The 16,136-nt window shown below is 37.5% G+C and overlaps 1 protein-coding gene and 1 long non-coding RNA gene across 3 annotated transcripts; both read right to left on the bottom strand.

Moving 5' to 3' along the window:
* Positions 1 to 561: 561 nt before the first annotated feature.
* pih1d1 (PIH1 domain containing 1) lies at positions 562 to 12,965 on the bottom strand. 2 transcript variants are annotated; one of them, XM_056272269.1, is made up of 11 exons: positions 12,895 to 12,965; positions 12,576 to 12,658; positions 9,587 to 9,644; positions 9,313 to 9,501; positions 9,019 to 9,080; positions 4,217 to 4,298; positions 4,008 to 4,104; positions 1,268 to 1,300; positions 975 to 1,053; positions 749 to 892; positions 562 to 648 (listed from the first exon to the last, which is right to left on the bottom strand). In XM_056272269.1, the coding sequence occupies exons 1-11, from the start codon at positions 12,908 to 12,910 to the stop codon at positions 613 to 615; spliced, it is 879 nt and encodes a 292-aa protein (XP_056128244.1). In that variant the 5' UTR covers positions 12,911 to 12,965; the 3' UTR covers positions 562 to 612. The 2 variants fall into 2 exon arrangements, with proteins under 2 accessions (XP_056128244.1, XP_056128245.1); XM_056272270.1 differs by lacking the exon at positions 12,895 to 12,965 and adding an exon at positions 12,821 to 12,889.
* Positions 12,966 to 13,989: 1,024 nt separating this feature from the next.
* Positions 13,990 to 14,656, bottom strand: LOC130106253 (uncharacterized). Its single transcript, XR_008809702.1, has 2 exons — positions 14,480 to 14,656; positions 13,990 to 14,390 (listed from the first exon to the last, which is right to left on the bottom strand). It is a non-coding gene; the product is annotated as an uncharacterized LOC130106253 (long non-coding RNA).
* Positions 14,657 to 16,136: the final 1,480 nt, after the last annotated feature.

Genomic DNA, 16,136 nt, shown 5'->3' with positions numbered 1-16,136 from the left:
GACAATACAACATACTTCAATAGATTACAGTTCAATTGTTTTTGAAACTTTAACGATAAAACAAAGCATCTTTGCCTGCAAATTAGAACAGCTTGCAGTCTTGTAATATTTAGAATATTCATTTCTTCAGCATAAGAGACATTTCTTCTTTTTTTAAAGTATTCATCCCTTAGCAAACATTTTGTAGTGCCTTTTAGGTCACTCACAGCTGCGTTCGCCCACTTCAAATTTGAGCAAATCCAGAATACCTACCGTCTTTTTTTTCAGGCCAACTCATTTTCTGTCTGTCTGTTCCAACAAATGAAGAGAAACACCACTGACGGCGGAGATGGTCTGTGGGTTTGCACCAAACATAGAGCCTTTGTACTCATCAGACCACAGATTGTTCTTTCATAGGTTCCAGGTTTTGCCATATGATTTTAACTCTCGGTCTTTCTCAAAAGTGTTTCTCTTTGCTGTTTAAAGCACACAGTTCTATAAAAATCACTGGTGGAAGGTCTAGGGCAAGGTCTAGCTTTGTTAACGATTAAATCTTGAGTAAATTGGAAGCACACATAACACTCTGTGTACAAAATAACGTCAGTTTATTATGAAATAATAGTCTTGCAGATTTTATGAAGACACTACTGGCATGGTCACTGTGAGCGTCTGAAAGGAAGACAGGAAAAGACTGTGAGAGACATACCGAATATCTGCACCAGCACAAATAACTGTGTAGCAAAAAGCACACTATTCTGACAGAACTTACCTGCGTATTTGTGTTGTACTGGGCAACACTGTTTTCTTGGTCAATAAGCAGAGGAAAGAAAATATCCAAATGGAAAAGAGCAGGTCGGGCAATCAGCACTAGTCTGTCTTCTCCCAAATCCAAAACAAGAGAGCGAGCAGATATCTAGCGATGAAGACACAGTAAAGCCTCCTACTTTTTGTTAACAATGATTGCATGTAATCCAGAACAGGCAACCATTACTCACCACTCCAGGAAGCAAGATCTCAGCGATCAGATACTCCGCATTTCCAATTGAGGGCTCCACTAATAAACTGAATTCTGGACTGGAATTCATGAAGCACAATAAAGGCATAAATTATTTAGTTTCAGGTGAAGCTCTGCCTTACAATAAAGATATATCACACGGAACATAACAAATGGGGCATAAAATAAATGCACTGGTCTCTGGTTTCAAAACACATTTGAAAGGGTCAAACCAAACTATTCACAAATCGATAAGATGCATAAATGCATTCAAACAACTCCAAATATACTTACCGTTTGGTTGATGAAGGCAAGGAGTGAGGTTCCCTGTCCACAAAGAACAAAGTGATTAGAGCAATTCTAGTGCTAGTTCTAGTTGTCAACAACTGATGGGATCAGATGGGACAGACAGGCAAAGTGTCACTGATAACTTAGGACCAGGCAGGTACAGACAGAATCTGCAGACTTATTTAGCACTGATTTTGAAACAAAATTGGCAGTATTCTGTGGAATCAATTTCATAATGGTAAAATGTGTTAAACAGTGAGAATTAAACTCTTATTGGTAACTGAAAGCAAAACCAATATTTATCATACAAACAAACAAGGCCCTGGCAATGTGCAGACGTTTTTGAGATCATTATATTTTTCCAAAAGGTAGATTCTAAATATATCACATATGCATTCATACTGTTTTTCAGATTGCCTCCCCTTCTTCAGGCACACCTTGTTGATGTCAAGTATGAGCAACTATCCATTGAGATAAATTTGCTTTTGAATCTAATAAATGAATACACGTAAATAAATAAATGAGAAATGGCACACTTTTCAGATTTTTTCTGGGTGAGTTTTTTTAAACCACGTAAATAATAATAATAAAAAAATATTAATTTGCTGTTATTTGTGATAAGTGATGGAGGTTTTGTATTTCTTATATTTCTTTCACAGCTGCAGTGAACCAACATCATACATGTTTTCAATGGCTGATGCTGATAACATTATCTACAAAACAGTGTACACAAATTGTACATGCACCTCTGTATGTACAATTACATGTACAATTTGTACTTAAAACATGTACTATAAATGCACTATGAAACTGAAATCATGAACTGTTTACTGTCCTTTGACAAAGCTGTGAGCAGAGTCACTAGAATTCAAAATAGCCAAATTTTGGCTATTATCAATATGTCAGTACTTTTATGCACAAATTATAAAGCAAGATACAGTTCAAAGATACATCTTACCAGCTACCAACAGATAAATACAATGATACTTATAATGCACCAATGTCACCTTATGAGATGTTGCTGCTTAGTGCTGTCAAAAATAATGATTTTTCATATTGATACTACATATAAATGAAATCGAATTAGTAAAATATGCTGACATATTAGTAAGTCGTGGTGAAGGATCTAAGGATTCTCAATAGCAACCTGTGTATTCAAAAGTAACGTGTGTGTGTTACTTTAAGAGAGCAACCATACGTCTGTGTTTTTATTTTCCTTGTTTTTTATGATTTAATTTTATTATCATTAGTCATTTATGTAGTTGCAAATTGATTTACATAATTTACCATTTAATCATTGATTCATATTTATTATTATTATTATTATTAATAATTTATGCCATTTGGTAACACACTTAATAATAACTTTCATTATTAAATCCTTAACAAACATTAATTCTTAACAGATCATTAGTTAATATATATTCACATAGCTAGAAATATGACAATGCGTTTGTTGATGTTTTAGTAATTAACTTATTAAACACTCCATACTGATTAAGAAATATTATTTAATGTAAAGTAAAATGCTCACAAATGTCAAACTTTCAATTGATATGATCATACACTTCTTGAAAATCTACAAATGTCATTAAACTTCAGGTCATATATAATCTAATGCACCTTTTTACATTTAGAAATTGTACAAATACTTGTAATGTAAAATGTACTTATAGTTTGGTATCTACAGTATAAGTGATGTGGCAACACTAAGCAGCAACATTCTCATAAGATGACATTGGTGCATTATAAGTATCATGGTATTTATCTGTTGGTGTTCAACAATTGAACAATATAAGAATGACTGCTCGTAGTTTATATTAGGTGTCTTTAACTATGTACTTACATCGAAATAATAAAAATAATAATAGTTAGGTACAATGTACTTATTGTCTATTGTCGTCTACTGCAAAACACTTTTGCTGCTATTGAGGTGTGAGACGGGTAAGGTTAGGGACAGGTTTGGAGGTTTAAGGGTGGGTTTAGGGGTCAACAGTGTACAGAGATCATTTGGATTACAATAAGGGAACACTGTTCAAACTGTTTATATTACAACTTTTTGGAACTCAAGAACTGTTGAGCAATTTGTGATGTTTGTTAATTACCTATTAATGAAAGTTATTATAAAGTGTTACCTTGTGTGGTTTGAAGGGATGTTTGTTTTCATGAGTAGGAGATAAGAGAATGTCTCCATTTCAATGTTTTTAACATCACAGGACAATGTTGTGAAGCAGTAATTTTCCATTGCTTTTGCTGTGACACTTGATGGATTTCAACTGGTCAGATGAAGTCTGAGCATTGAGCACTGAAACATCCAGACAAAGTCTGAGCATTGAGAAACATTTGCAACTAAGATTATTCAATAAACTCTTTTCTTTTTATTATTATCACTTTGTCTCCTGCTTCTGCTCTTCCCAGGCTTTCTCAGTCAAACTCTTAGGCTGATAGAAGACTCATATCTTCAGGCAGGGATTTTTATCTAATATATTTGATATTTCTGACGTGGAGATCCATCCGATCTAACATCATTTTGGCAATGAATTGTTAATTCTTGGTCACAATATACATATTTTTTTCCCACGTCATGTGCGGAGCTCAGTAGATTCCAATACATTTTTTTGAAGAATTTAAAGAGTATGCCTAGTAATGAATATTAATTGTATTATTAGAGTTGATCTCCCAGTCCTTCTCACAACCTGCTTCATTCAGCACCACTCTCAATCCACAAAAGAGATAAAGAACTCACTTTGAGGTAACTTCCTGAATAATTGGCTTGCTCTTGGTACGAATGCTTTGTTCTGCTACAGAGCCCATGAACTTCCTGTTCTTCAAAATCTTAATATCTTAAAAAAACAAAAACAAAGATAGGATCAGTGGACATGGCATGGAAAAGGCATGTTCTGAAGTAGAAACATGCAGAGAACAGAATATCAGATGTTCTTTATTTAAGATGACCTCTGCTTAACTCAAGGTTGTATTTGTTTTCCAGTCCCTCCAAAGAAACTGCAATAAGAAACTGCTGGAATAGGGTATCTTTCTGTTGGGTACAAGCATACAGTGATGACAAAAGTGCTGGCTCTGAGTCTGACACACACACACACACCTACTCATCACAGAAAACTTTGTGCATTTTTATATTTTCAAAAAACATCACTTAGTATAATTTATAAACTGTTTTTATCATGGTGACCAAAAAATGTTCTGACAAGGATTTCAGATATTGCCATCTTTGTGCCATCACTACATTATGGTAGTGTTTACCAGGACACTACCATAATGTAGTGATGGCACAAAGATGGCAATATGTGAAATGTAGTGTTTACCAGGACAATGTGCACGAGACCCGTAGCACTTGTTCATTCAATGTCAAAGCACTCATCGCCCCACTACAATAAAACTTTCATCGCATACACATGCATACAGTTGTAATTGAAATTATTCAACCGCCATTGCAAATCAGGTTTATTGGCAAAATCTACAGACTTTAAGTCTCAAAATTATTCAACCTCCTGAATAGAATCAGCACAAATCTGCATAACTGGTGTTGTCTCAAGCACACCTGACGCAACTAATCAAGGGCTTCATAAGTTGCACCAGGTGTGCTTGAGCTAGAACACATGTAATATCTGAACTGGCTAGGTTTGTCACATTTGACTGCTTGTTTGAAGTCAAAAGAATGGTCCAAAAAGATATCATCGCCCTTCACAAACAAGGAACAGGACACAAAAATATAGCGACCTTACAGCAGGACAATGATCCCAAGCATACCTCAAATTCCACCAAGGCTTGGTTGCAGAAGAAGTCCTGGAAGATTCTACAGTGGCCATCATCACAGTCACCTGACTTGAACCCCATAGAAAATCTCTGGTGAGATTTGAAGGCGGTGGTTGCAGCACGCAAACCCAAGAATATTACTGAACTGGAGGCCATTGCTCATGAGGAATAGACCAAGATTCCTCAGAAACGCTGCCAGAAGCTGGTGTCTGGTTGTACTTCTCGTTTGCAGCAGAGATGGGGACTCGAGTTTGAGACTCGGACTCGAGTGCGACTTAAGTCGCACACACAGTGACTTCAGACTCGACTTGAGACTCGAGCTGCGGGACTCGTGAACAATGTTTATTTTTAGGAAACGTCTGATGAGCTCTCTGTTATTCCCCTCCCTCTGACCCATTACCTAAAACCTGCCTACATAACACGTACTACGTGCGCGTGGCCACACATGAGAGGACAACAAACAAACATGTCGACTGCACCGGCCGCTGCTGTGACATTCATCGTAAGCTTTGGGTTTAAAAACTTCAAACAAGACGGGCCAAATAAAAGAAGCGCTCAATGCAAAATATGCGGTATCTGCGCGCGTGCACCTCATGGAGGGAGAGAGAGCGCGAGAGGTATGGGTGAACGAGAGAGAGAGAGAGAGAGAGAGAGAGAGAGAGAGAGAGAGAGAGAGAGAGGAACGTGCGAGAGGTAGTGCGGCGCGAATGCGCTACGGCGCTCTGCAATCAAATACGATTTTAAATAGGCTTAGTAAAAATAAAATAAAAAATCGAAAATCAATGTGTGGCGGTCAGCCAGTGTTGATATTGTGGCGGGCCGCCACAAATATATGAACGTATGAGGAACCATGTATTTCACATCATTTGGTTCCAATAGTGTTTTGCATTTAGCTACACTGTGATGTTTTGCACTATGTCAATTTTAGTGCTGTGAGGTAGGCTATAACATTTTCTATATTTGGTCTTATGGCTCCAGCTCCACAGAGCCAGCACAATAGGAGCCAAGGCCTTTCATTACAATTCAGCAACAGACATGAGAGTCCTTTTTCTTCAGAACCTCAATTTTTACAGATGCAGATATTAACTTAAAAGTAAAGCATTCTTGGTGTTTTTGTCATGTTGAAATAGCCTGTTTACACTGATTATATACCTAAATCAAAGCTGATACTGTATGCCAATAGATAAAGGAGTCATTAACATTACATGCTTTGAATTCCTTATATATAGCTATGAAGTGTTCTAAGCAGCCTGGATGGGTCGCTGTACGTGATGCAACACTTATTATAAGCACAAGAGACTTGAGACTTGACTTCGACTCTAGCTCAAAGACTTGAGACTTGACTTGGACTCTAGTTCAGAGACTTGAGACTTGACTTGGACTCTAGTTCAGAGACTTGTGAGCATCTCTGGTTTGCAGCAGGTCATAACAGCAAAAGGGTGTTCTCCTAAGAACTAAAGATGCTTGCCATTAAGGGGTTAAATCATTTTGAGACTGCAGAAGTCACTAAAAGTTGCATTTTGTGTTGAATTTGGGGAAACCACTTGATACATTTGTTGTATTGAGCTATTTCAATTACTTTTGTTTGATTTGTTCATTGCAAACAGCTGAAAGTCTTTCAATATTGCCAATAAACCTGATTTGCAATGGGGGTTGAATAATTTCGATTACAACTGTATACATTCAAGTATAGTTACCAGTTGGTTGATATATGTTGTGTGACTTAAAGGTACAATATGTAAGATTTTTGCAGTAAAATATCCAAAAGCCACTAGGCCAATGTTATATATTTTGTTTAGTTGATTACTTACAATATCCAAAATGTTTCCAACTATTTGTAAATCGTGAGAAAATTGCGATTTTAACCAAGGAAACGGGGCGTGTGAGCAGGGGAGAGGAGTCGCCAGTCAATGGCGCCATATCCGCGTTACCCATAGACAGTAAAAGAAATGGACACAACGACCCCATAGATTTCAACAGAGAAAGTTGAAGCCCATAAAAGCACTCACTTCCTGATAGCCAAGCGCACTGCGCAGGCTCAAACTGAGCTTGACGACGTAGAGGTCACGTGAGCAATGGTTCTGACCTTCTAGTAGCTGTGCCGAGACAAATCTGAATTGAAATCTGAAACAAATCTGTTGTTGAAATATTTTGTCCCGTTGCTTTTATGAACTCTCTATCTATGGGCTTCTCCCTTGACTTTATGCCTCCATGTCCACCCGATTGCCTCATAGACAGTAAACGATTGCCTACGAGCTTCTACTTCTGTCTATACGGTAATTTCTCTACTGTGCGACAGAGCGTCCCGTGGTTATGACACAATCGTTAGCCTATTTTTTCAAAAACGGCTTCTACAGGACCATAACGTAAGATACAAAGTAATGGAGCCTTTTATCCATTGTCCCGTTTCTTAAGAAATAAATAATGGACAAATTGAGTCTTTGGACGCCTCAGATGTAAAGTTATTCGCTGTCAAAGTGACGCCAAAATGAATGGGATTCAATGGGATGCTAACAGCAGGTGATAGCCAGCTACAATGGCGGCCCCCGGAGGCAGCTTCAACTTCCGGCTGATGGATTACCCCCTTGGCATTACCCCCGGTTTCCGCCAGGTTTGACCTCGTACTGCAATAGTAACCATGGCAACAGACGTTGACAACTGGGTTATGCCGGTTATGCCTAGAAGGACGCTTACGCTGTTGTTGTTTTGTTCAAACATTTTGGACCATGGCAAGCAGACCTTGAGACAAAAAGAGGACTAAAACGAAGATCAACATCTTTTGAGATGCCGAGAGCTCCACTTCCGCAACTAACTTTGACTTGACAGAGATGCGAGTGTTGCATGTTACTTTATTACACAGGTGAGCAAATGTACATAAAACTAATCAACGTTGTAGTTCAACATGATGAAAAGTATGATCCGTATGTTATTCTCCAATGTTAATCTAGCTTAGTCTCATACAGCAAACAAACAACCTAACTAACAACATTCCACCCACAAATGCCGTTTAGTGTGATAGTGTAACGTTAGAGCAAGTGAAACAGCGCTGCGTTACCTCAAGTTTAATTCCTCTAATAAACTGACCTGTGTGAGTATTAATTCAGCACTTGCGTGTAGTTCGGTAGCATGAAATGTCCTTATTCCTTTATATCCGCGGGACTCGCGTTGCGTGTGGCGCTGGTATACGTCTAGCAATCGCACCCTGCTTCACACCACAGTCATGTTAAAAACATCAATGAATTCACTCATCCATAAAAAGATCCATCAGCTTGACGACAAGATCCATAATTCCGCTTAATGCGGAATATACGTCATTAATATACGCCTTTGTAAGAGGTTAGCGACCCCTGGTGGCGAAAAATCCTGCATATTGTACATTTAAGATGCGGAGGAGACAGAGATTAAACGTGATTGTTGGTATTTATAGCGCTCTGTCACTCCTCTGTATATAAATAAAACACCATCTTTTGCACCATAGTTCATTTGTGAGTTAGGCCATCATTTTTATTTTCCATCTTGGAACATAAAGGCCCATTCACATCAAGAACAATAACTATAAAGATAACTATAACGAATTAGCGTCCACACCAGCGGATAATATCATTCTGTTTATTCTAAGCGAGTGCTTGTCTGTCACTTTAATGCTCGAGCTCATTACAGCAGGATGGATTCTGATTGGCTGTCTATGTTTTTATCGTTCATCAGCTGGATAAAATCGTTCTGAAAGGGATTCCAATTATATTGTTTCTCAGTGCCGTTATCGTTATACAGTAGCTGTGGTGTGAACTCTGATATTCTTTAATATTGAGAATGATTTTTAGAACTATAGCTTTCTCGTTATATTTATAGTTATCGTCTTTGGTGTGAATGGGCCTTAGCACGTCCAGTGAGTGGGCTGGCAAAACCCACTTCCCTTCACAATAAATGCAGTTGCATATTCCTGAAGTACTTTCAATGTGTACATTCACATACAAGACACATACCTGACATTTCTGGAAGAACTCATCATTGATCACGACATCATACACAGTACAGCCTTGTGAACCTGGCAAACATAAAAATATTCTGAATTCCAATCAAATGCTTTATCATAAAAGGAAGGAAGGGAAGGGTTATCACAAATAAGAGTGGTTGTTTTGCCATTCACAGTTAATGATGCTTTATTTCCTTCCTTTTTGGTGATTTATGTCAATCAGATCAGACGAGACAACAAATGACCAGGGAAAACAATAATTAAAGGAGAATGGTAAATTTGAAAATGTGAATGTGTCTCTTACTGTTGTCCACTTCCGTGTGTGGCTCGCCGAGACTCATGGGCACTCTGTAACTCGTCGGGTCCTCTGACTCCAGTAGTTTCACGAGTGCTTCCTGGGACAGAGGAGGAGGGGGCGGTACCGCCTGTGTCTGACAGATATTCAGAAAGACCTTCTGTTTTTCTGACACTGAGGAGGTCTTCACGCAGATGCCTGGCATAGAGAGAAAATTCTGATGAGTTTGGATGGGTTAATGATATAATAGTCCTGAGAAGATGTTTTGAAATATCAGACTAACCTGGCTGTGGACGGATGACTTTGGAAGGGGGACTGTCGTTTTGCATTTTCCCCATGCTCTGTGATGTTGGAAAATAACATTTTTGTCTTAGATTAGTTCCCCAATTTAGTTACCTTTATCCAAAGGGACTTACATTGCATTCAAGCTGTATATTTTATCATATATTTACTGTATATTCCTGGGAACCAAACCTATTCTCTGATTTTGTTAGCAGCAGTGCATGAGCTGTAGCTCAATATGTTAGTAACCTTTCTATTTTATGATGCATTTATAAGGGGGTAATGATAAAAATAAAACAAATACTCAATAATAACTGAAGGTAAAGCAATGGAATTTACAAACATAGATTTAAAGGGGTGGTATAATGCCCTTTTCACAAGATGTAAAATAAATCTCTGATGTCCCCAGAGTGTGTACGTGAAGTTTTAGCTCAAAATACCCCACAGATATTTTTTATATAGAATGTTAAAGTTGTCACTTTTTGAGGGTGAGCAAAAACCCACCGTTTTTGTGTCTGGCTCTTTAAATGCAAATGAGGGGGCGGGGCTTCAAGAGCTTGTGTGTTATCAGCTCCTATTACCTCACACATGCACTGAAAATTTCAAAAACTTTTAGCCTTTTATGTTCAAACCGGAGTCAGAAAGATGGAGAGACTCAAGAAGAAATGACAACATTTCTGAATGGTTAGTTGATGAGTTTATGTAGCTTATGTGTAGTTATCTTCTAGTCATTGATTAGCATATTCTGTCATGATAATCTATAAATCATGTACCCGGGGGCGGGGTTTATGTAAATGATAGGGTTCCTGATGTCACTAACCCGGGATGAATGTCGTGCAGTTCATACCAGCCGTTTGTTGTAGTCCTTAAAAAACGATTTCTTTAAAAGCAAATATTTTCCTTTGCTTTGAACTTTGAAACTTGTTTATGCTCAAACAGCAACATTACACTCTAACTACAGTTAGAAAACTGAAATCATAATCAACCACTCCTTTAAATAAAAAAAAAGCAGGTGTGCCTATAGTACAAACAACAATTCCACACATATATTGTCTGGATGCTAATGCGAAAGTAAAATATTCAAATAGATTCTGATAAAAATGGTTAATCAGACAAATGAAAGTGTACAACCTTTCTTTTTGACTTAAAGGGATAGTTAACCCAAAAATTAAACATTGACTTTTTTACAATCTGGAACTTTATAATGCTATATATTGTGTTTTATTACCTTTTCAGTAAATCACAAAAACCACGTCAATGCTGCTGCAAGGGTGTTTCTACTTATTACGTCCAAGGACGTATTCCAATTTTGTTTGTGTTATTTATATAAGGAGTGTTATTGAAGTGTGTATTTCTCTCTCTTTCTCTTTTCCTGTGTATGTACCGTCTTCCCGCGATCGCCTCAACTCACAGAAGTTACGTTACGGGTTTTTTTTTACGTGCTCGACGTGCAGATTCTAAATATTTTAAATTATTTTATATTTTATTATGTTTTAATGGTATATGAAATATTACCATTAGTTATTTTCTCATTTTATGGCATCATCATAAATAAAAACTAAAAAAAACTAAATGAAAGATTACAATTCAGGCTATTTTTAGAACGTGCTTGGCGGGCGACTCAGAGACTCCATGCGGGCTACCAGGTGCCCGCGGGCACCATGTTGGAGACCACTGGGTTAATGGCTACCACCAGTGTAAATTCATCAATCTGAGCGCTGTCCCTGCACTGATTGGTGCGTGTCCTGAGAACTCCAATATAAAGCTGCAGAGAGAGCGCTGAGGAAGCAGAGAGACAAATGCGCCGTTTGAGGTCATTCCGTCCTCCAGCCCCAGACGAGTTGGCGCTCGTTGCTCGTGTCAAAAGTTCGGTTGAGCTGATGACATAAATGATAAGTTAGTTGTGGGTTACATAGGGTGGAGGATACCTATAACCTTTCTCCTGTTTAATGGATAGTTAGGGAGTGAGGGAAGGTGTATGTTGTTTTGTTTTCTTTATTTTATGTATAGGTAAGTTCATGTTAATTTCCCCTTTAGTTAAAGGTATTTTAGTCTTTTGTTTGGGTCCTACTCAAACAAAATATTGTACATTTAAGATGCAGAGGAGACAGAGATTAAACGTGATTGTTGGTATTTATAGCGCTCTGTCACTCCTCTGTATATAAATAAAACACCATCTTTTGCACCATAGTTCATTTGTGAGTTGGGCCATCATTTTTATTTTCCATCTTGGAACATAAAGGCCCATTCACACCAAGAACAATAACTATAAAGATAATAGAGTTATCTCCTCCTTCTTTCTTTTTTTAAACCCTATGTTTGGTTGTTTGTGACTCTGGAGCTGGAGAGTTGAAGATCCTTAAGGTCTCTCCACACATTTATTGTTCGTCGTTCCCTATTTATCCCTAGACTGAAGGGGAAGACGTAACACTGATACAATGGCAGATGGATTGATGGCAAATCGTGACATCTATCTGACATCTAGCTATCTCTCTTCTCTATATTTTTCCCTCTTTTGGAAAGACATGGAAACTCAGTCACAGATTTTTTTCTTTTGCTTTTGGAGCAAATGGAAATACAAAAGTTATATTTGCTGTTGTCCCCCATTCACCGCTACAGAAGTTTAATCAACTATGACGACTTCTGCGTCTGAGAAACCAGGAAATGAGAAAAGGCTTCTTTTAGGCATAAAGTTGGGGACTAACACAGTCAGACAGAATTGTGACTTCTGTCAGTCATAACATCTCCTTTTGTGTTGTGTTTTGCAGAAGAAAGTCAGTAATACATGTAAATGATTACATCATTAGTCATTTTCGAGTGAACTATGTATAACGTTACTAATGAAACGCATTGGTAATCGTGCTCGTTTACTGTGACTTTCCATATTCCACTAAGTGAAATAATGTTTATAATTTGGGACCTGCTTCGAAACACCGCAGAGTACTTATGTAACTTTGTTGAGCTTAGTTGTGTCAACGCGGTTAACTTACCTGAAGCAAAAGTTGTTGATACAGCTCTTCTTGCTGTTCCTGCTCCAGTTCAACACCCAGGAGAGACGCGTCCGTTTCCATGACTACACACATGGACGTAAAGGACAAATTAGCAGCAGTACATAAAACACAAATGTTAAGAATGTAATCGGAACGGTTATCAAACCAAGGTGTAACGGCGAGTGAGTTATTGCAGCAGTGCTAAACTGCTAACTTAAGAAGAAAAACTAAAAAGCTCGCATTACCCACGCGCGCTTACGGTTGGAGAACACGCAGATATAAAAACATACAGCAAGCATGTTTACAGCATGATACTCACTGAGCGACTCAGACATACACCAAGAAGGAACGTTATATTCATATCAGTGAGTTTAGCACATAACGTAGGGGTTAGCTGCATGCAGCATGACGATAAAAGATGTGTCAAAATAAAAGTACCTACGGCTTTACTCCTTAAAGGTATAGTTCACCCCAAAAAATGAAAATTCTGTCATAATTTACTCACCCTCATGTTGTTCAAAATCTGGGGGAAAAAACACATATATTTTAAAAAGAAAGTTGGTAACCAGTACCAGACAGTTGACGGCACCCATGACTTCCATTGTAGGGAAAAAATTATATGGAAGTAATTAAGTAAATGGCTACCATCAACTGTCTGATTACAAAATTCTACAAAATATCTTATTTAAAAGTTAACTATCCCTTTAAAAGCGAAAGAAAATGGCATAAGGCTGTGTTTAATTAATTAAGGCATGATTTTATTAAATAAAAACAAATAATACAAAACAAACAAAAACTGTTGAACACTATTTTTACTGAAAAATTTGTTTTTTGTTTTGTTTTTTAATGGACAAAGCATAATTTCAATATGGTCAGTTCTTTCTTTCTTTGTGAACCCACTAGCGATTTTACATGAGAATATTGAGTTAAAACATTTATAATATGGTAGCAAACAAACACATAACTCCATCTTGGTAATGAAGACAAAGAAAATGAAAACGTCATTCAAATTTTTAATGAGAACTTTTTAGTGAAATTAAATGAGGTTCAAGATACACATCATATTTCTTGTTTTATTGTGTGCATTTTGCAGCAAACAATTGCCAGAGACACTTACATACACAGAAGCATCAGTAAAAGATCAATAAAATACAATTAAACATTCTGAGATACCCAGAACAAATGCTGCCTGCATGTACCCTCTTACACACAAATATACCAAAATATAAACATATATTGCATAAAATAAACAATAAAAAAAACAACTGCTGAAAAAGACAGGATATATTAGATTTATTGTAGCAGTATCTTAGCTGTAAATACTTTTCCTGGCCCTTGTTCCTTCCTAAAGAAACTCTCTGGCACAACCATTCAAGGCCCGAGCACTGAAGGGTAAAGATTTAAAAAAAAAAAAAAAATCCATATCATAACTGACAGGATCATCAGTGCACACCGAGTCATTTACATTTAATCATTTAACAGACACAGTTATTTCCAAAGCGACTTACAAATGGCAACTTCAAAAACCATGAGTAGAGGTGCTTGACAGATGAAGGATAACAGTTATGGGGGTAAATTCAAGACAATCACATTTAGAAATGGAAACACACAGGTTGTGTGGACATGTTTGAGAATATAAAGCTGTACTTGTTGGGATGATTATGTCAGTCACAAATTCAAAGACAGCACTGTGCCATGCCCATGCCAATGTGGTAGCAATAACATATGACTATAGAAACTGGCTGGAAAAAAACAGTTCCAGACAGTCAACTGGAACAAGGCAGGTGAATAGCATGGATTAACTGTTTTCAAACACTGTTGACAGAAAAACAGATTAGATATATGCATAACCTCTATTGTTAAAAAAAAATAGAGGAGAGCAGCTTAAAAAAAGCCCATCTTACTGAAGCGGTAAAATGTCCATTTACTGGAGGGTAGAAGAGAGCAAAAGAAGAAATATGTGATTAATCAAACATTCTTCTCTATAATTTGATGTGTACATGGCTGAACAATGTCCAGGTTGTAAAAACTTGATATGTATCCTGCACATTGTAACCCTTTTCTAAAAGCTACAAAGTTGGTGTTACAGTACCTAAATCAGATAGATTCTCTCCTGCTGTCTGTAAAAAGAGGAAAAAAATGCTTTATTACCTTAGAAATTGAATTGGTCACTACTAAAGGCATTATGCTACTCATCACTGAAAAATCTGCTCTCATAAGAGACAAATTTACTGGCTTCATTAATGGAAGTTCCTGGTAAGGTGGTGGACAAATCTACAAAATATTACATTCATTCTAAAGGAAAAAAAGTTAAAAGTTAAAATAATACTAAAAAAGATTGCCATGTAAGCAAATAAATGATTTCCAGTTTATTTAAATTTTCAAATTTGATCAAATGTTTACCCTATTTTTGCCTGAACAGGTAGCAATAAATGCTCAGTGTGCAATGTATAAATACTTTGTATGTACTTCATTTGAAATGATTTATGGCTCCTTTTGTATGTAGCAGGGCCGTAACCCCCATAGATACTGAGAGGGATAAGTCCTCTTAATAATCAGATATGGCCAAATTGTCCCCCCATTATCTGACATTCCTGATGCTGCTCTGGGGTTCTTCATTACACATCATTTTGTTTGTTGTTAAGATGACAAAAAGTTTTTAAAAAATTGGGGGGTGGTCAATGTCAAAATGGTTGAGACAAATCAAAGAATGCAGGCTTTACATTTCACAACAGCCAAGCATGAATTCCAGCACAACGCTTCTGTTTTAATGGTCAAAAAGTGCGAGGTAAGATATAAACAGCTAAACCCCATAAACCTTAAAGGAACACTCCGACTTTTTGGGACTTTAGCCTATTCACCTTATCCCCCAGAGTTAGAAAAGTCCATACATACCTTTTTCATCTCCGTGCGTGCTATAAGTCTGTTTGACGCACCCACCGCTAGCCTAGCTTAGCACAAAGACTGGATGTAAATGGTTGCAGCTAGCATACTAATCCAAATAAGTGACAAAATAACGCAAACATTTTTCTATTTACATGTTGTGATTTGTATAGTCACATAGTGTACAAAAAACAAAGTCACATGAGACACAGACATATTTTAACCGTATAAATACTGGGAACTATATTCTCTGAAGGCGACTATATTCTCTGAAGGCGAAGCACTGCTACTTGGGCGGAGTGATAACCGCAGCACCTGAGACGCGCCGTGGTGAGGAGCAGAGAGCGCGTCTCAGGTGCTGCGGTTATCACTCCGCCCAAGTAGCAGTGCTTCGCCTTCAGAGAATATAGTTCCCAGTATTTATACGGTTAAAATATGTCTGTGTCTCATGTGACTTCGTTTTTTGTACACTCTGTGACTATACAAATCACAACATGTAAATAGGAAAATGTTTGCGCTATTTTGTCACTTATTTGGATTAGTATGCTAGCTGCAACCATTTGCATCCAGTCTTTGTGCTAAGCTAGGCTAGCGGTGGGTGCGTCAGGTAGAGTTACAGCACGCACGGAGATGGAAAAGGTATGTATGGACTTATCTAACTCTGGGGGATAAGGTGAA

Source organism: Rhinichthys klamathensis, unplaced genomic scaffold (genome assembly GCF_029890125.1).
Source record: "Rhinichthys klamathensis goyatoka isolate OS25496 unplaced genomic scaffold, OSU_Roscu_1.1 h1tg000333l_1, whole genome shotgun sequence".
Classification (NCBI taxonomy): Eukaryota; Metazoa; Chordata; class Actinopteri; order Cypriniformes; family Leuciscidae; genus Rhinichthys; species Rhinichthys klamathensis.
The sequence above is the reverse complement of the archived record's forward strand: the minus strand, read 5'-3'. Positions and strand labels throughout refer to the sequence as shown.